Below are 21,244 nucleotides of genomic sequence, written 5' to 3'. Positions count from 1 at the left end.
GGTAGGTGGGGTGTGGCTGGAGGAGGTGGGAATTGGGGCGTGGCTTTGGGGTATACATAAATTTGTATCTGGCAACTGGAGTCTCTCTCTGCTTCCTGATGATGAGCTGCTTCCCTCCGCCACACTCTTCCGCCATGATGTTCTGCCTCACCTCAAGCCCTGAGGAATGGAGCCAGCCTTCTGTGGCCTAAGACCCTGGAAACCATGAGCCCTCAAATAAACCTTTCCTCCTCTATAATTATTCTGGTCAGATCATTTAGTCACAGCAGCAAAATAGCTGACTAAAACAAAGAGGAACAACTTTAAAAACATTTTTTAGTATATTTCATGGGAGATACTTGTCCTCAAAACTTCATCTACCTTCATTCAAATTTAACTGTGTGTTCAACATTTCATCTGGCAGCACTCCACTAGAGGGAAGGGGGTTTCTAGGTTTTCTGGAAGAATCTTCCCTCAATTCATGCCTCAGCTGGTGTCATGGAGGGGAGGACAGCCTCAAGAGCAGCTGGGAGAATGGGATGGAGGGGCCTCTGGTTGGGGTGGAGTTTCTAGACTGTTCACATCACAGGAGCCTAGGGACCCTGTCTGGGGAGTGCTGTGGGATTTGGTAAAAAATGGCAGTTTAATGGAGAAGCCCACAGCTGCGGCCTGTCTCAGGGGAGAGCGCTGACAGGCGTTGTTTAAGCATCCCAGGGAGGTCGTAATCCACTGTCACTGCAGCAGCGGATCTGCACAGAGGCCTCGTCCTTGGGTTGGACTGCTGACACCAGGGCCTCCAAGGGGTCGGGAGGCCTGGACAGCAGTGACTACCTCCAGCTGCTCCTCGGTGTTTTTCCTCAAAGCCTCCTCGAAGCGTCGGGCTCGGTCCCGCAGAGACTGGCTCTGGAAGGTCAGGGTGTCCACCTGGTCCTGCAAGTAACAACATACTTGCGCAGTTAGTCGATTGCAAAGGATTGTTCTCAGTTATAAAACTGAAGCTGGAAAGCTTCACACCTTCCTGAGCTTCTTTCTCTGCCCTGAGACCCCTCCCATCACCGCCACCAAACACTCTCATTACCAAGTCAGCAACTGATCAGTCCTGTCTTCTCATGTCCCTGGACCCACCGACTCTGCTCTTCCTGCTCCCTCCACCCAGGCCCAGGCACCTCTGCGGCCCCTTCCTAGTCCCAGCACTCCTTGGTTGCTCTTTTGCCTGCAGGCCACAGCAGGCTGCTCTTTTAGCATGCAGACCTGAACCTGCCACCCGCTAGCTACGCCCCCACTGTCCTCAAGGTGAAGGGCACATGCCTTCATGCAACATCAGAGCCGGCGAGGTTCTAGCACGTCACATTCCAGCTTCCTGGTTGGTGGCACCTTCCTCTGCCACTTCTCGCTAATTCCCTGCTCACCTTCTGGGCCCCAAGTGACCTTCTGGCCTCAGGGCTAGGTAGCATGTCCTCAATACAAGTCACTCTCTGAGCCGATCACCCAGCATATCCTACCCTCTCCCCACTAGAGTGACACTCTCAGCCCCCAACACACGCCAGCAACAGGCAGCTTTCTGAGTGTATACTGAAGGAACAAAGGTGTGTTCGAGGAGTCACAGAGTCCCTTTCCCAGCTCCCAGGGCAGAGGAAACTCCGCTGACCCCTCCCACCCAACCTCAGCCATGGATCTCATCACCACGGTGAGGGAAGGATGCCGGGCAGTGGCTTCTCATGATGCCTAAGGACAACCTCATTCTTCTGGCTCACTCAGGTTGAGTATTCCAAAGTCCTCCACCCAAGGACACCATTTCTGTAATATTAAAGCAAAGGACTAGGGTCCCCCATCCCACCAAATAGTAGGAGCAGGGTAAACAAATTTTGTGACTCTCCACAGTGACCTGGTGTAAAGAGCTAGCTGCTCTGCTTCCTTCATCCATCCTGGCAAATGCCCCGATTTGCAAATATCCCTGGGCAGGTCCCTTTTCTTTCTTTTCTTTTTCCTTTCTTCCAGTTTCTTGCATTTCCTTTTTAAGAAATAAAACTCCCTACGGTACCATTAAATGCAAATGCTCATACATTAGAGCAATAGAGTTGTCAGTGGGAGTTTGCACGCACTTGACAAGCGCATGGAAATCACAGCCCAGGGCGGCCCCACGGGGCCCAGCACGTCCCCTGTGCTGCTGCAGCTGCCTCCCAAAATGTGCCTATAAAAATGTCTCTGTGGCTACATGAGGCTCACGCCAAAGCTCGCCAGAGCTATCCAAGGAAGCACTTCCTTGACAACTCTTTCCCACTGTTAAAAAAGCAAAGCATCAGACAATTACCACTCAGGATGGATCTAAAATACCAAACTGATTTTTCTGACTTGTTCTCCATTATTCAAAACAGACCCACAGCGACAGAACGCTTCTGCAATAATCAGACAAGACAGGCTGTTTCTCAACTTGGGTTGCCACTTTGTGTCAGGCTGAGACACAAAGACCCAGTTGGTGGTCCTACCCAGCATGGGCCACTCCGAAGTCAACAGATGGCATGATAACAAGAATGACAACAATAATAAATTTAACAACGGTTGCAGCTATTATAATAGCAAGAGCTGCTACTTACTAGTACTTAGCACGAGCCAAGGTAGTGCTACTCACTTTTCACACATTATTTCCCGTAATCTGCTTGCACCTTGAGAGAGGAACTGTTGTCATCCCGTTTCACAAGAGAGTAAACTAACATTTATAGAAGTTATGGAATTGCCAAGATCTCAAAACCAGGAAGAACAGGCCCAGCAAAACCCAAAGCTCAAAAGCTCTAACTGCCCAAACTAGCTATTTCTCTAGCTGCCAATACCCCAAGGAAGTTGGATCTAGCAACTCCATACTCCTAACACTGAATCGTCTTCAGGACAAAAGGATTATGCTAGGGGAAGAGTCATAACTGAAATATGCAGAATTATGACCATTTGCTGTTAGTGGCAGAGGAGAGACAAAACAATGAAACAAAACTGTGTTTGTGCGTGTGTGCGTGTGTTCCCGGGGATGGAACCCAGGGCCTTGCGCGTGCAAGGCAAACTCTGCCACTGAGCTGTACCCCACCCTCTAAAGTTTCCAAACAGAGCACTCCAGACCTGTGACACTGGTATCTCCATGACCCTGGGTTCTTTTCTGGGTGGGGCAGGATCTGCCCAATGTATACTGCCAGGGAAAAGGAACCCCACATTGAAGAAGCAAAATTCCTGCTTGTACATTAGTTATGGGGATCATCTTCCACAATTTCTAGGTACAGGTGTTCCTAATATGTAAAAACAACCTTACTATGACAAGACTTTCTACACTCGGAAATGAAACTGGTCCTCCTGCCCCCTCTCTGCCCCTGCCCCTGCCCCTGCCCCTGCCCCTGCCCATTGCTTGCAAGGCAGCAACTCCATCGGGCTGGGACTGTCACTGGCCTCTCACAGAAGCAGCTGCCCTGGGCCTCTGAAAGGGAGGAGGGAGGTGCATGTGACCTGGAAGGCCTGCCACCTGCTGGGAGACCAACAGGAAGCCAGGTGGCTCCTCTGGCATCTGAGACCAACGTCTTCTTTAGGTGGCAGTGAGAGGCAGAAGGGGCATTTTTCATCTTGCCCACCTTCAGGTGACGGAAGTCCCTTTTAAAATTTCCAGAGTGTGACCCAGGAGTCAACCCCCTTTGCACCACCTAGGCCCCTGCCTAGAATGTTCTCTTCCCTGTGTGCTCCCTTTCTTCAAACACGCCTTAGTTACTCATCTATCTCCAACTACGGCACTTCAGTAGTGCGCACTAACTGTGTCGCTCATTTGGTGCGATTACGTGTTGCCTCTGGTTGCTGTCTGTTACTATTTGTGTCACTGCTCTCCGAGTAGACAACCTATTCCTAATAGGTTGGGAATATGTCTTATTTGTCTGTGTAATCTAGTGTTGAGATCAGAATCTAGTATACAGTTGGTACTGGATAAATGTTTGTGAGTAGGAATGCTGCTGCTGCTGCTGCTGTCTTGGTATCAGTTAAGAAAATCAAGGAAATACTAACCTGTAATGACAGCCGCAGTTTTTCAAAGTTTTCTTCCAATTCTTTTTTCTCAAGTTCATGGGTAGTCATCAATTCTGGAGTGAAGATATTGTTAACATCACATTGTTAAGTTGGTTTTTCCTTTGGAAAGGATAAAACAAGATTCTTGGCAGACGAAGGCTAATAACTTTAGGTAAATAAATAACTCCTGGATTTAGCAGATTCAAGGCTAAAGAGTCTCCTCCACTAGCTCGTAGGTGGTGACGGGTTGTAATGTAGAAGAAATACAGAAGCAGGAAGGAAGTAGAAAGAAAAAAAAGAGAGAAAAAAAGGGGAAGAGAAAAGAGGGAACCAGAGCACATGTATGCATGTGCTCTCACACACATGCACATATATGTTCACATGCATACACACAGACACACAGACACACACATATACAGACACACACACACACACACACACACACACACACACACACACACTCTGCATCCTACGGCACCACCAGCCTGGCCAGGTCAGATCCTTTGTTCACAGTACTCATCAGATCTTCCACTTTTTCTAACGTTAAAATAACTGGGTACTTCACATTAAATACCCATTTTCTCTGCCTCCCAGGACTTTTCTGGGGACTGAGGGAGGAGCTTTCCAAGGACAGTGGTCCTGCAGAACAGCTGTCTTGTCAGCCTGGTTTGCTGGACAATGAATGGGATGGACGGGACCAGTGGTGGGCCTACAAGGACCCCTTGGTGGCCTCTGGGCCACACTCAGAGCTACAGATCCTGAGGATTTGCTTGAGCAAAGATCCAGTGTGAAGACACTCGGACAGAAAGAAAGACTAATTGAACTGGTTCCTCTTGGAGGGTTTGCAGCAATTCTGTTCCATGAAATGTGTCATCCCAGAAGTAATTTGCAAGTTAGGCAGAAAGAAATGTCATGTAGGAGTTATTAAGCAAATGGATTCTATTTTCCTCCAGATGGGAAGAGTCTTATTAGCTGGGTGAAATTCATCTCATTCTGGCTATACAAGCGATTTGTTTTCATGTTATAACAAGAGAGAGGAAAGGTCATTAATCAGACTGGATCATATGCTTAGAATAGGTGAGTACTGGAGACCAGCAATTACCATTTTGGCTGGAATGAACTGCAATTAGGAAAAACTCTGTGGTTTCCATTGATCCAAATCTTTTAACTAACTGTGGTAAGGGTTGCTAAGAAATCTAGTTGCCATAGCTAAAATTTGCATTTGGGAAAATAAAGAAGTTGTGCTGATTTCATTGACATAGAACCAAGTAGCCTTCTGGTCTACCTGCTTCTGTCTAAATGATTCCTTTTAAGAGTCATTGAGGGCATCATCCTAATCATAATAATGATGCTTTTAGCCATTATTACATATACCCTCATTGTCCTGATGTTATATATAATTCAAAGTCTTTGGATATGGTATCTAAATAAGATTTCATTTGTGAGAAAAATAATCTACAAGGTTTATTGATGTGAAAATCCATAAACAAAAGGCAACGTCATAGATTAGCAAACCATCTGCATTCTTCTTTCCTCTCCTGAGACCAGGTTTCTATAGTGCAGTGATGGGCATTTCCAGATGACCCCAGAACCCCAGGATGAAGGAAAATCCAATATCTATTCTGAAGATGACATAAACCATGGCTTCTTATACAATATGTGCCCCCATAATGTCATTCTTTATTTCAAGGTCATGACAGTTTGTCCTCTCTTAATACTGTGCTCTAGAACAATGGTTCTCAAATGTTGCTGCATGTTAGAATCACCTGAGGAGTTCAGAAAACTCCTGATGCTGAACCTAACAGCAAATTGAATTGGAATCTCTGAGGAGGGAGGTACATATGAGTGTGTTGTTTGTTTTAACTCTCCAAGTTGTTCTAATGTGCAGTCAACCGTAGGGACTAGTACTCCAAGGACACAGGTAATACATTTAACTAGTTCTCAGGAAACCATTCTTTCTTGCCTTCTGCTTGGACTTTTTCACTTACTAATAGTTCCCAGAGGTGGTGGGACTGGTGCTTGAGGGAGATAATAACACAAAATAGATTACTGCCCTGTGGGTTTTGCTGTTTACTAAGACTATTTTAATAATAAAAACTTCTGATGTTAATTCTCAGATTTTAAAAAACTATTAATCCATTGTTAAATTTCATTGTTTTTAATATATACTTTTAACAACCAGCTGACTGAGGGAAAAAAATCAAAGGCAGAGGAAATTTTTAAAAATAAGTTGCATATATTAATATAAATGCATTTGAAAGTATAAAAGGCTTCTTCTTTCCCAATGAAAAAAATTGAGTAGAATTTACTAATATTATTTTTATGACTTGTTTAAAACCTAAGTATAATTATATTCATCTGTTTTTTGTTACCAAAATGAAATACCTGAGGCAGGTTAACTTTATAAAGAAAAAATGTTCTATGTAGCTCGCAGTTTGGGAGGTTTAAAGGCATGGTGATAGCATCAGCTCAGCTCTAATGCAGGCCTTAGGTAGGAGCATTCCATAGCATCTTGAGTGTCCCCCAAAGGCCCATGTGTTAAATGCGTGGTCCCCAGGTGGTGATGGTGAAATCTTTAAGAAGTAGAGCCTAATGGGAGGTCTCTAGATGTTGCAGGTATGCCCTATAAAGTGATTGGGAGACCCTCTCCCTCTTCTCCTTCTCCTTTGCTTCCTGACCATGAGACAAGTGATTTTGCTCTGCCACCCACTCCCACCACGATGGACTGCCTCACCACAGGCCCAGAGCAATGAGACTAATTGATCATGGATTGCCACCTCCAAAACTGTGACCTGAAATAGACCTTTTCTCTTTTTAAGTTAATTATTCCAGGTAGTTTGTTATAGTGACAGGAAGTTGACTAACACATAGTACTGCAAGAAAATCACATCATCGAACAGAAAGCCAGGGTGACTAGGGTCCAACAATCCTTCCTGCAGGCGTACCTCCAATGACCCAACTTCTTAATGATTCTATTATCTCTTCTATTGCTACACTGGGGACCAAGCTGTTATCACACAAATAAGCCACAACCAAACCACAGCACGAAGATAATTCATTTATGAAAATGTGGAAATAAAGATCTGGGGACTCAATTTATACATATGGTGGATGTGGACAAGGAGTACAAACTCTGGAGATGTTGCCACAACCCTGAGAGTACCACACGTGCGGGAAAAGTGCCCCCTCACTGGTGTTTCCAATTGGTTTTCTAAGGCCATAGCACAAGAAGAAGCCCAAGATTACCATGCCTACTTCAGAATAGTGGTCCTCAAGTTAGGCTTCATATTAGAGCCACCCAAGAAGCCATAGGAAATTCTGATGCCCTTGCTACAGCCCAGACCAACTACATCAGGATCCTGAGTGTGGCAACAAAGCTGAGATCTGTTTTTGTTATAGCTTCCCAGGGGGTTTCAGTGTTTAGGCAAGGTTAAGAAAAACTGCCCTGGAGTAGAGAAATAGTTACCTGGGTCCTTTATGTTTTTTTTCCAGTGCAGCAAATCAAACCAGAGCATCATACAGGCTAGGCAAGTGCCCTATCACTGATCCATCCCTAGCCCTACTTGGATCCTTAATTTCTATTTCTTTTCACAGAAACCAACACAAAGGAGGAACCGAAAAGAAAAGAAAAGAAAGGAGGGAGAGGAGGGCTCCTTGCTCAGCTTGCACAGCTCACCCCTCTCTGCTGCACACAAGGCTGGTAGCTACCTTGGACTTTGTGGTCATGGTCATCCTGCAGAATCGCGATGGCAACTGTGTGGTTATTTTCCATCTCCAGGAGAGCAGCCTCATGGCTGGCGGTGATGTCTTCCACCTGAAGGGAAGTCACAATTACTCGTTACCCAGAGAGGTGGGGAGAGGTTGCCAGGGACCTCTGCACTGCTAGGAAAACAGAGGTTCAATACAATGAGAAGAAAAAGGCCAGTGGCCTTGCATGTCAGGTGACAGTCACCCTCAACCTGGTGCCAAGGGAGAGACAGGATTTGCTGATGATGTGGCAGTTCTGAGTCATGGGGGAGTCACCGCCACAACCTGGCAGTTGGAAGGAAGATGGCAGCTCGTTCACTTCTGCAGAGCCCTGGTCTAGTTTCCGGTCTATCCCTTTCCCCTTCCCATCCCTTCCTTCTGCACCAATCACTCTGAGGCAATGATGGAGAAAGAAAAGAAAAATGTCCTCCCTTTGAAATGGAGGAAACTAACATTTAGTAAGCTACGTGCTGTGGGTAAACCCTCAGAGACTTTATGAATGAATATTTTTATGCACATTTTATAGATGAGGAACCAGAGACTTAGAAAGGTATAAAATGTTTTGCCCAGGGGCTAGTGAATGGCAGAGCTAGCAGTGGGGTCCAGGTCTGCCTGACCACAAGGTGAAGTTCTCTCAAACACACCACTGTGGCTTCTACCCAAGTAAGACCATCAAGTAACACTAGATCCCTCCTTCAATGCCTAGGTGAGGCCAGCAGATTTCCATGAGTTTGCAAGTTCCTAAACATAAACTCCCCTGTTACAATTTGGACCTCCAACATGGGTAACTTGGAGCCTTTCTGTGAAGAGCTGCTGATGCCCTGCAGAAGGCATATTTCAGGAGTTTATTCACAAGTCGTGTAGGCAGTCAGGACTTTAAACTTTCACATTTCCTGATTCTTGTACCCCGCTAATCTCTATCCATCATCTTGCCTACCATGTTGATTGTTTTCCTTATCCTGGCTATAGTTTTGTTGAACTTCAAATGTAAGACTTACTGGAGTAATTGCATAAAACAACCTCTCCCTAGGACAGAAAATCTCTCCTGGACATAATACACAATATGATGATGTTTATCTGAATTCTTTGTTGGTGACCCACTGTAAAAAAAAAATCCCACTGTGCATTGCAACACAGCACACATGTACATGCATGCACAACTCCACATCTGAAACCAAAATGTCACAAGATAATACTTTTCCTACTTAACAATAATTTGGTTTTAAAATTTTTATTCTGTCTTACAGAATGCTAGTTAAAAGCCACTAAGTTTATTTCACGACCTAGGAATGTGTGAAAACATGCCATTTGAAAACAGAATCAGACAGTGTGCCCAGGTCCTGAAGCACCTTGGTGGACCAATTAGAAACCCATTGCTTCTCTCTGGTAATATTCAGCCACCTCTGCAAGATCCTCTGGAGATAATTCATATCTCTTCTGTGATCTAGAAGAAGGAACCCTGCCATCAACCCATGAGAGAATTTTCACTTAAAGATGCTAGATTTCCATTGTGGATCATATAGTTTTATGGGAAAAATGTAGTGATTTTCCTTTTAAGGTAAGTGAGATTTTTATTCTTTAAAATGGGACAAATCAATGGACAAAAGCAACAGTGGAGCCCATAGCATTACATGGGAAAGCTACATCTCAATGTGAAAGTGAACTTGGTGTATAATAATTCACTCTTATTTACTGGACATTCTTGATTAAACAATATTCTACTTCAGGCTCAGAGCTATGAATCCACTCAGCAGAAAGGCTTATTACAACAGTATTTAATTGTTCAATTCCTGTTTATATGAGGTTTTAATGGAATCTTTGTCCAAAGCCTTTCAGTCTGTTGGAAAATAAATCAATGGCTAAAAAAAGAAAAAGGAAATATCATTTCTTTCTGCTCCATTACAGATGTCAGTTAAACGCACAGTAGATTCTTCTCTCTGTAGAAAAAAAGTACCCACACATTATCTGGAGATGTTACAGAGTTCAGTATAATGAAAAATCTTTCATCGGTCCTCACTATGATTCTAATTTGCAGGGCTCCTACATAAGTCAACATGGGAGATTTCAGAAAAGACGGACAGATGGAAGGACTAAGTCCCAGAAGAATCCATGTGCCCTTGGAGGTGGACATGCCCCAATTGGCAATACTACATTCTGTTTGTGGCTAAAATAAATGCCCTTATGGTTTGTTTGAAGGCATGTCTTTGATTTAGTTGTAATGGAATACCCCATTCCAATGTATTAAGGATGATATAAGGGCATGGTATATTCACTATTGATGCTAGGATGTGCTTTTATGAACAAAATACTGATCTCCTAAATCTAAAAGTTAAATTAAAGGAATGACCAGTATGTTTGGAAAAAAAACAATGAGAGCCCATGAGCTCAAAGTCAAATGCAATAATCCTTGTTTTTCAGCAATTTTTATGCACCTTGATGGTTTTCAAGGAATGTTCCCACAATGAGGAAGAGATGCTGTCCACTCTGGGCTGTCCCCTTTCCTGCCATGGTTTTAATCACTGTGACTTCTCCTCCTATGGTTCCTGATTCCTTTCTAGATGAGGGGCTCACTGTCATGGAGCAACCAGTAAGAATTCCCAGTGTGAGAAGACCTGAAACCTTCTGAAGGTATCTGAGCAGATTTAGATAACACAAGATGTTTATACAGTGAAAACACAGGTGAGTCAAACACGGTAAGTAAGGGAATCAGAGACACAGGCACGAAACCATTGCCAGCCTATAGCAAGCTTTCTCTGACTGAAGCATTCTTCTCTTTTTGTAAGAATGGCGGGTACAGCCTCCATTAAACTACTGCTGGCCCATCCTCTGCTTTCCTCCACAAAGACAGAGTTCTAAACTGCACCCTGGAGGAGTCTGTCGATTTGCCCATCAAATAGCCCTAGTTGTTCAGAAAACCAGCTATTCCATGTGAGGTGACTCCATTCCCACTGCTTCTTGCTATTCAGCGGGGCTGGTTAAAATAGAGCCAATGGTTGGAAAACCACCCTGTGCACTTATTTCATTTAGCCATTTGCAAAATTTAATTATCTGGAGCTTTAGTAATTCACTTAGAGAAGACTTACATTTCGAATAAAGAAGCACGTGCTCTATATTATCTAGACTTTTATTATTAAACAAAACCAGATTAGACTCCCATCGGTCCTCTTCCCAGACATGTCCCATAATGGATGAGACAGAGGATGCTGGCTCATGCTTACTCTCTCTGGAGCTTTCCTTTGCCCAATAACTGGGAGACCCTCCTTCACTTTTTTGCTGCCATGCTGTCCTGGACATCAACTCAGAGCAGGGGGCTAGCCATGCTGGGGCTCCCAGTCTCACTTCATCCCTCTGACTTTTGCTCCCTCTACAGCCCACCACCCAGGCAGGTGTCCACAGAGGCTCCGTCTCCCCTGCAGGGCCTCCTCCCAGCCTAGGGAGCTCCTGTGCTGGATGCTGGGAAAGTGAGGCCCCCGGAGACCTCATTCTATTTGATTATAGAGAATGTGGTTTCCTCTGCATGGCAGCTGGGAGCCTGCTGGACAGGCAGGTTAAGGAGACATAATGCAAGATGATAGACAAGTGGTCTCTACATTCAGAGGAGTCATGGGGATGTTGTTCCTGCCATTTAGTCTAAAAGGATGATTTCATTAAGGAGGGATGTCCTGGATATGAGATGAAGCAAATTTCAACTCCAAAGGATGAACACTACTCAAGGAGAAAAAAATCTCTGCTTCTATTTAGTGCAGCAGAATTCACAGTGCATCCAGTTACAAGCTGTCCCGAGGTGAGTGCCTTGGGGCAGGTCGTGGTATAAGACACACGGCCAAAGGGTCCTGGGGGATGGGCAAAGGTCACGAGTTCCATCCTTGCATACCAGGCTCTGGGGAACAACCAACGGCAGCCCAGGATGGAGCACTGGAAGTTGGATGGAGAAGGAACAACGTTCAGAGAGAAAAGGAGAAACACACGTGTTTACAGTGAAGATCTGGTTGAATGCTTCAAAATGGGAATCTGTGGCAATGTGTCTTCTATTAATGCACAGATTGCTATAGAATGAGATATGATTTTTTAAACACCTTTATCATCACAGTTCAGAATTCTAAGCCAGGCATGGTGGCTTGGGAGGCTGAGGCGGAAGGATTACAAGTTTGAAGCCAGCCTCGGCAACTTAGTGAGACTCTGTCTCAAAATAAGAAATAAAAAGGACTGGGGATATAGCTCAATGGTAGAGTGTCCCTGGGTTCAATCTCCAGTACCAAAAAATAAATAAAATAAAATCAGAGTTTTATCACATTTTTAAAGTCAATTAAGAAAGCCAAGATACAAGGTCCTCTGGGCTGAGGAAGATCTGCCCTTCCCTGAACAAATGGCATGGCATAGGGAAATCTGAGGAGCCATCAAAAACAGCCCCCAGACAGGCTCCGCACAGCAAGTCCAATTCAATGGGCGTGGAAGCTCTGCAAGTCCTCCAACTGATTTCCACGTGTTTCTGAGGAAAGACCCTGGTCAGGGAGACAGGACTTGCCCCTTGAGGTATTGGATGGCTCAGCAAGAAGGAGATTCAACTGGTTTTGTCAAAGACACATCCTACAGTGAAGCCAGAGGTCAGCCTGCCTTGGTGAGCAAGTCCCAACCTTGATAAGTTCCAAAGACTCAGAAAATGCTACATGTCAGAACTGAGGCAGGCCCCTGGCCCTGTGCTGCTGGTCTTGGGGACACTGAGTTTTGTGGAGAGGCCAGACTGGTTAACCTGATTTTTAAGGCTTGAGAAGGACAGAGATGCCATTATCCACGGGGCCAGCACTGACATATGTGGCTGTCCATGAGAAGGACCTTAGACCCAAGGTGGCGAGTCCAGCCTGGAGTAACTGATTTTCCACCTCAGTTATCCACTGGGGCTCTTCTCCCATGGGACCTGTGAGCATTTAATCCATCTAAAAAGCTGAGTCTTGACCTGATGTGCATTTCCTCCTCCTCACCTCCTCACCTCTTGAAAGCTCTGCTGCAGAAGCTGAAGATCAGGGAAAGGAGCTTTTGGCAGGAGGAACAGAATCGGGGGTCTGCATCATTCAGAGACTTGAATTGCTGGTCCCCCAACCACGGGGTCCCTGTTGGAACCTATGAAGCATGCGGGTGCTGTCTCCACCTTGCCACCTTCCCTTGTCCTCACAGTGGGAAGTCACCTGTCAATGCCTGAGTGCGTCATCTGTGTTCCTTGGGTACTTATCCTGCCCCTATGAAGTAACCAAGCCCACATTTTCTGAACCCTTGTATCTCTTGCCGTACCCTGTCATGGTGTTCTGCACACAGTGGGTACTCAAATATTCTTGGCATAGGGGAGTAAATAAATAAATGGTTTTAACAAGAACAGAACCAGAGTCCCCAGAAGACTGAGGACTTTTAAAATATACATAGGTAGCGGATGTAATTCTCAAATGCAGAAGTGAAGGGCTTCTTTTTCCTTTCAGTTCCTTCCAGTTTGAAGTCTCCAAAAGGTTGTTGGGAGCCAGCTTAATGAACAGGGTAGGACACACCTGCCGGCGCGTGCAGGAGAGGACCTGGCCCCAGGCTGCGTCTGCCAGTGGAAGTGTTTCACTCAGCAGTGACCCGGCAACCACCACCTCCTGCCTACCTCCAACTTTTGGCATCTTCTCAACAGACCCAGACCTGTGGATCAGAAGTCTTTGGTAAACACAGTTATAAACACGTTCTCTGTGTGAGAGTCGAGCTGTGTAGCCCAGGGGTAGAGACAGAGGACAACTTGATACTGGCACCAGGTGAGACTAGAGACGGCAGCAGGTGCTTAGTCTACTTCCAGCAGTTGCCCTCAGACAGTCTGAACAGCAGGATGCCAAGAGTTGAGTTTCCACTTTTAGCACCAGCAGGTAACTTAAGCTGCGACCTCGTCTATGTCCTAGTCTTATGTCTAAATGCCTGAAGCCGGGAGGTACCACTGCATTTTACTGGTCTCTAGAAAAGGAGAAAGACTAACCTGAGATGCTTGCTCTATCAAATAAAATACTGTGAGGCAAGAGATTCTTTTTAGAATAATGGTACCTTCTATTACTTTAAAATGACTCCTGTGCTCCTCAGCATCCACAAGTCTCTGGGGCAGCAGGGAGGTGGTGCATGGTACTGCCATCTGGGCTGTTGATTGGAAGCGACCCCGGGAGACAGCTTAAAGGTTCATGATAAGTAAAGGGCCATGAAGCACTACCCTGAGTGTCACTGAGATTTAAAGGGCACTCTTCATGAATGTCAATTTCCTTGGGTGTATGATAAGCAGAACATATAATCACCAGTTAGAAGGCGGGTATCAAGGCATCTGAGCTCAGGAACTTGAAAGAAGAGAAAAGCACAGAGCAGTTTTTGTGGAAGTAGATTTGCTGGGCTTGGGTTCCACCTGTCTCTCTCATTAGTGCTCACAGTGGTAATGGCCATGGAGTGGCACATCTTGCTCCTGCTGACTTTCACATTGACAGGACCCCAAGGAATCATTCCTCATTATTCCATGGATGAATTTCCCTGTCTAGTAGGATTGTTGGGCTCAGGTTAACTCCTGGAATTCATTATTTCATTTAACAGATGCATGTTTTGCGCCTACTTTTTACAGGCACAGTTCCAGGTGTGGAGATCTAGTACAAACCTGGCAGAGAAGTCTAAGTTAGTGATTGGCAGCATGGACTAGGCAGCCAGTCAGAATTCCACTGTGGCTTTCCAATGAGCAGCTCTGAATCCTGACAGCTTACTTAGACCCAGGGACCCAGTTATTTCACCTGCAAAATGTGGCTAAATATGGTACCTACCAGGTAGGGTGATACAGGAAGGAAACAGTAAACTGCTGTATATAAAGGGTTAAAAGCCATACCTGGTGCAGAACCAGGGCTGAATACGTGTGTGCCTGTTACCGTCTCTGCCCTCACAGAATAATCAGATGATAAATAAGGGACAAAAAAAAATTTATAATATGTTAGAATGTCATGAGCACTGAAAAAGCACTACAGTAGGGGCAGAGGGACAGGAAACGTTGGCATTAAGTGGGGAGGAAGTGTAATTTTAGATAGGGAAAGACCTCACTGAGAAGATGATGTTGGAGAAAAGCCTAGAAGGAGGGGAGAGAGGGAGCCATGCAATCTCTAGAGGGAGAGCATTCCAGGCAGAGGGCAGAGCAAGTGCAAAGCCCTGAGGAAGAGCAAGGAAGGCCACCTAAGGCTGGCGGAGAGGTGAGAGGGTCAGCAGAAAGAAGTGTAGTTGGAGAATGAACTTGTCACAAGCTCACCTACTGAGGAGGACTTCCTGCTCATGTGCCACTGGCTGCCCTTCGCCTGTGCCCTGCATTGGCCAACAGCAGAGCCTGTGCCGGGGGTGACTGACCTGCTCCTGGTGCTGGCACCGGATCCGTAGCAGCTGGCTGTGGTGCTCCTCCTGCAGGCGCGCCGTCTCCATCTCGAACTGGCCCTGCAGCCGCTCCTGCAGCTCCTGGAGCTCGGCCTGCTGCTGCCAGCCCAGCCTCCGCAGCTCCTCCTCAAACCGCCGCTCCAGGTCCTCCTTCTCCTTCTGCAGCTTCTCGCATTTGGCCGTGTTGAAGGCTGGCAGGGAATAAGCTCTTCTTAACACACTGGGGAGGAGGGACCCACCGGACTCAACCCAGGCCGTGCGCTAACCTCCACCCTGCGACTGCCAAGGTTAAGGCCAGAAACAGGGCAGGATTCCCTGGCTTCTCCTGAAAACCACATGTAATCCTCGGAAAAGACCCTGGATGTTATTTTAAAACCAGGGCCCAGGGAACTGTGGAGACTTGCCCAGAGGGTGAAGTTGCTGGGAAGGCAAAGTTGAGCTTTCTGACTTCAAAGCCTGCGAACCCACTCCTAGAGTAGCTTCTCAGGTGCTCCATGGACCATGGGCATCAAAAATGGTGGGCGATTGTCAAAAATCAGGTGTAAGGTGCACTCTGGGGAAAGCAGAGCCCCTGGGCCAGGATCCCAGGACCTAACCCTTTAACAAGGGCCAAGAGTGACTGTTAGGTCCCTCAGGCTTTGAGAGCTGTGTGCATATCCATGGCTCTAGTGACAGGATGGAGCCTCATGCTATGGCTCTTCTCTCCTGGTGGACATGCCCAAGGGACATTCTCAGAGAAGGTGGTGGCTTCCTTTCAGGTAACCTGACATTTTACGAACAACACTTTCAGAGGAATCTGTTCTTCTCCACCAGTTTGTTCAGGAAGTCGGGGAAAGGATTAGTCACTCGTTACCCCTTGGCATGGGCATTCGGCTGTAATCACAGATCACAGCTTGCATGCAGTGGGCAAGCAGCCGGCAGGGCACAAGGCAAGGACAGTCACCATTGCTCCCAGGCTCAGGTCCTCCCATAGGCCTGATCTGCCTCCGTGCTTGTGCCTCCCCTTTCTGTGGGCAAGTGTTTGCTTTCTCAAATCTCTTCCTACCTGCAAGCCTGCTTCCAAGGAGAAAAGGATCTGGGCAACCTAGGGTCTAGGTCAAATGGAGTCGATTTTACACAGACACACACATGCACACATGCACACACACATATGAAGGTGCACACACACACAGCACTAGATTCTACAAAGATCAAGCACCTCTTCTTTCTTCTGTAGGATGACAACTACAGAGACATTGTCACTTACTTTAAAATAAAGTGAGTAAGTATATCCGTTGGTTAACTGTAACTTACACTGAGTGTGGCGGCCTGTGATCAGGAACACACATCCAGGGTCATTAGACAGCATTTGAAACACCTAATCCAAAGTCCCACCCCATAGAGGCAGTTCTTTCAAAGGTTTCTTCGCCACATTCAACTCTAAAAGAGTTTAGTTAGCACGAGGGACATTAAATTATGTTATCACCCTGGAGGAATGAGCGGTGGACTGCGTAGATATTGTACAGGCATCTCACTTTTGTATGACCAGTGTGCAAGAAGCTGTCCAGACCAGCAGCCTTACACTGTCCCCAATAGCCTTTGTGGTCAAAGGCTTCATTTAGCCTAGAGTCCCATGTCTCACCACTTAATGGGGATTCTTATCTGCCAATGCAATTAGGGTCTACCCAGGGTAGGTGGCAGGAGGTGTCTACTCCACATGCAGGTAGAAAGGGGTGTGCTGTTTACAGAGAATTTAAAAGCAAAATCCCAAGCAAATTATTAATGCTAATGATTTTAAATAATGTTGGTGAAAAAAATACTGTCTCAAAAAAGTCTTTTGTTGGTTTACACTGTAAACAAGCATTACAATTAGTATTGAGATTTTCAAAAACAATTTTTTTATTGAAATTAAAACCCTAGGACCGGGGGCCTAGCTCACTGGTGGAATGCTCACCTAGTATGCATGAGGCCCTGGGATCCATCCCCAACATCAGAAAAAATAAAGAAACTAGTAAAAGTAAAAACAAAAGCCACAAACAGAAAGTTTGGAAATAGTTTACAAGGATATTATAAAAATGATGTCATCATGTATAAGATTGAAAAAGATTATTCTGATGTACAAGAAAGAAACTGGGACTGTTGGTGGGCTTATAGGTAATACAGCTGCTTCAGAGAGCAAAGCTGTCTTTCACAATTTAAATGACAGGGATGAGAGAATTGGTGGGTGACAGATGAGAATACAGGCTTCTTTCTGAAGTGACAAAAACATTCTAAAATAAATTTTAGTGATAGTTATACCACTTGCGAATATACTGAAAGTCATTGAATTATGTATTTTAAATGGGTAAATTGTATGTAAGCACCATATCTCAGTACAATTTTTACCAAAAAAGTCAGGCACAATAGCACATACCTGTAATCCCAGCTACACAGGAGGCTGAGGCAAGAGGATTGCAAGTTCAAGTCCAGCCTCACCAAGTTTGATCAACTATAACAATGTATAATTAATAATATCCTAATTATTGTTTGCATGCTTTATGGGTAAAAATATCTTAAAAATTCCTAAAATAATTAAGGTGAACGTTGGGTTTTGGAAGGTCATGGTATCCAGTGGTTAGACTTTCCGGTTTTGCTTGTGGTTTTATTCATTTAGTGGCAAGATGATTCATGGACCTGCTACTCTGTTGAGAACTCACAGATATCAGTTTTCCTTCTATCACTGTCCCTGAACTGCACTGTCGTCTTAAATAAATCATGAACAGTGCAGGCCTCAGTTTTGCTGTCTATAAAGTGGCAAAGTAATCTCATATTGCACAGAGTTCCGAATCCTCAAATTCCCACTTGGTATTATACATTTCAAGAGAGGTGAAACTTACATTCTTCTAATGACCCTATATTGAAGGCTACTGGGTAATAAAAGCAGCTGAGGCACCAAGGTAAAAGGAGCCAATAACGGAGTCCCCAAAGAAATAAATATCCTCTTGCTCCTGGTAAACCTTCAAAAATGTATGCCCAAGACGGAGATTAATATAGGCTAATTTGAAAGCATTGAAAGCATCTGGAATCTTACTTTCATCATTTCTCTATTTCTATCACTGAGAAACACTGGTATATTAAGAGGCTAACGCTACCATAATAAATCCCTAGAACCTAAGTATCTGAGAATATAAATTTTTCAAATAATAGGACAATGACTTACTGAGAGAATGTAACATTTTTAACTTAAAAGCATGACTTTGAAATGCAAAAGCAAAATTAGAATCCATTCTACAGGTTTCTTTTTCCCTGGGGATTGTACTCCAGGGATGCTTAACCACTGAGAAACATCCCCAGTCCTTTATAAATTTTTTTTCATTTTGAGATAGGATCTTGCTATAGTTGCTAGGGTCTCACTAAGTTATTGAGGTTGGCTTTGAACTGGCAATTCTTCTGACTCAGCCTCACCCTCAACTCACTGAGATTACAGGTATGTGCCAATATGCTTGATTTGTTCCACAGTTTTAAATAATTGAACTTTGTTGATAATGAGCAATGCACATAACACTGTGTGTGTGTGTGTGTGTGTGTGTGTGTGTGTGTGTATGCAGTAAAGATATTTCAAACATTATTAAAGCTGTATTTGAAGCTGGGTGCAGTAGTGCATGCCTGAAATCCCAGCAATTTAGAAGGCTGAGGCAGGAGGATCACAAGTTCAAGGGCAGCCTCAGTAACTTAGTGAGGCCCTAAGCAACTTAGTGAGAACTTTTCTCAAAATAAGAAATAAAAAAAGGGCTGCAGATGTGGCTCAGTGGTTAAGCACCCCTGTGTTTAATCCTCAGTATCCCAAAAAGAAAAGCTGTGTTACTTAGACATAGTAATATGAAGAGAACAATCTTACATTATATATCTATATTATATATATATGATATATAATATAAAGAGACTTATGAATGTAAAACATTAAGTGGCAGTGTGGTCCTTAAGTCAACAGCAGAGCAGACCTGCTCTTGGAGCCATTTATAAGACAAGCTTAACTTCAACCATAGTTCTTTAGTCAAGTGAGTAGGATAATACTCAGTGAGTAAGAGCAATTTGCTTTAAACACCTTTCTCAAGTGTCTCTTGAGTAATTATAACCTCTGATTGGTTTTCCAAAGAGATAGTAATGATAGGTGAGTTCAGCAGTAGACTTAAGCTGAAAAGAACCATCTGGCTCTATAGCTCAGGTTAAAGGCATAAAAAATAATATTATACAGCCTGTCATGTCCTAATGAATGCTTTATATATAATTATCATAAAATAAACTATGAAAAATGACAAAATGATACTGTGCATATACGTAGTATATATAATGTTCTTACTCTATATGTACAGTATATGTTACATTCACACACATAGTAGATATAGTATGTATATGTACGTATTATATACATGTAGTACATATACACACAGTACATCTGATATATGTTACTATTAATACTATCATTACATATTGGTGGAAGGCAATGTACCTCAATTAGAAAGACTGTTTCTTCATAAGATGGGGAGTCATTGAAAAGACAAAACAACTGTTAAGAAAAAACTAACTTAAAAATGATGCATAAAGGTTGGGGGTTTAGTTTAGTGGTAGAATGCTTGCCTAGCATGCATGAGACCTTGGTTTCCATCCCTGGCACTTCAAAATAAATAACTGAATAAATAAACAGACAAAAATGACACGTAATCTAGATACATAGAGAAAATGGAATTTTTAGTCGCATAATCACTTTATAGCTTTGCAGTAGTGTATTTGTTAGGAATTCTCCATGACTTCTTGTTGAACATTTCTATGGCTACCTTATATTAGCATGTTGATGTAACATAACTTATACCCCCTTATTGTTAGGCATTTGGTTTGTTTCCAAGATTCTCTATTGTAGCTAATATGAAAGCATGCTCACCCATGTGTCAATTTGCCTTTTTCATCAGGGTAAATTTCACTTTAAATCCCATGGGATTTAAGAGTATTAGAGTGTGAGCATCTTGATGCAGTGAAGTTGTTTTTGCTTTTCTTTTTTGGTGGCAATAAGCCTGTAGCAAATCTGTGACCCCCAGGAGAGGTGGAGGACCTGAAAACGCCATCTGGTGGCCAATGTCCTTTCCCCAAACTTGTTAGATCACAGTTGACGAGATTGAAACATGGCCACCTGGGATCCTGGACCCACTGCCTTGAACCACCCAACTCTCTCTTAATTGTTTTTGATGAAAATGTTAAGAAAAGAGGAAAGGAATGGCTGAAAATTAAGAGTGCAAAGTTCATGGGCTGAGTGGACCTGAGAGGGAAGAGCCAGAGGGAGTCACTCAGCGTCTTGTCATCCTTGCAGATCCACGCAGCATCTCCAGGGCCAGGTGACTGAATGAGAGCTGGCACTGCGACAGTAATAGCATATGCACAGAGTGCTTCCTGGGTGCAAACCCTTGCCTCACCTGGACAGGTACTGTTCACAGCAACCCTGCTTGGACTCTAGTAGGTAGCCTATTCTCCATTTGCAAAAAGTAGGTGAGGCCTCAAAAAAGGTAACTAACTGATCCAAGATCAAGGCATGGGAGGGATGGGCCCTAAAGACCAGAGACTGGAGCCTGACCAAGGGAGCCTCCAGGATGCTCAGGCACTGTTGTATCTCAGAGGTAAGACAATGCCTTGGCCTGTGTTCTTTAAAACACCCTCCATTTTGAATTGTAATGCATCTCTCTGTCTGTCTTCCTCACCAGTAGGGAAAACCAGTGCCACAACCCGTTTGTTGTACTCTGTGGTCAGATGGCAGGCCAGTAGTCAATAAGCAGTTCCTGAGCTGAGGATGTAGCTCAATGGTAGAGCATATACTTAGCATGCAGGAAGCCCTGGGTTTAATCCACAGCACCAACAATAAATAAATAAGTAGTCATTAAATTTAGGAAGCATGTGTCAAGCACAGTTCTAGGTGTGGTGGAAAACAAACTCCTGTCATGGAGAGAAAGTAATGAGTATAAAATTTAGATAGCAAAATTTTAGATAGCGAAAATCTTGAGAAACTGCTAGTGAAGAAAGTCAGATAGAGCAAAGGCTAGGGAAGGACTGGGGAAAGGGGAAGGCTGCTTTCTAAGGAAGGCTGCTCCAG

At 44.4% G+C, this 21,244-nt stretch overlaps 1 protein-coding gene across 4 annotated transcripts in view; it reads right to left on the bottom strand.

Annotated features, from left to right (window-relative positions):
- Mtus2 (microtubule associated scaffold protein 2) overlaps nt 1-21,244 on the bottom strand; it is a 380,442-nt gene that overhangs the window by 7,336 nt on the left and 351,862 nt on the right. For 3 of the 4 annotated variants that reach the window (XM_047553964.1, XM_047553965.1, XM_047553966.1), the window contains 4 exons: nt 15,127-15,341; nt 7,714-7,819; nt 4,006-4,079; nt 811-909 (listed from right to left, as the gene is read on the bottom strand). In XM_047553964.1, the coding sequence (XP_047409920.1) occupies nt 811-909; nt 4,006-4,079; nt 7,714-7,819; nt 15,127-15,341 (494 nt within the window). Of the gene's footprint in view, nt 1-810; nt 910-4,005; nt 4,080-7,713; nt 7,820-15,126; nt 15,342-21,244 lie in introns of those variants that run through there. The other variant, XR_007108842.1, reaches the window with a different exon arrangement.

This window comes from Sciurus carolinensis, chromosome 5 (genome assembly GCF_902686445.1).
Source record: "Sciurus carolinensis chromosome 5, mSciCar1.2, whole genome shotgun sequence".
NCBI classification, from domain to species: domain Eukaryota; kingdom Metazoa; phylum Chordata; class Mammalia; order Rodentia; family Sciuridae; genus Sciurus; species Sciurus carolinensis.
The sequence above is the reverse complement of the archived record's forward strand: the minus strand, read 5'-3'. Positions and strand labels throughout refer to the sequence as shown.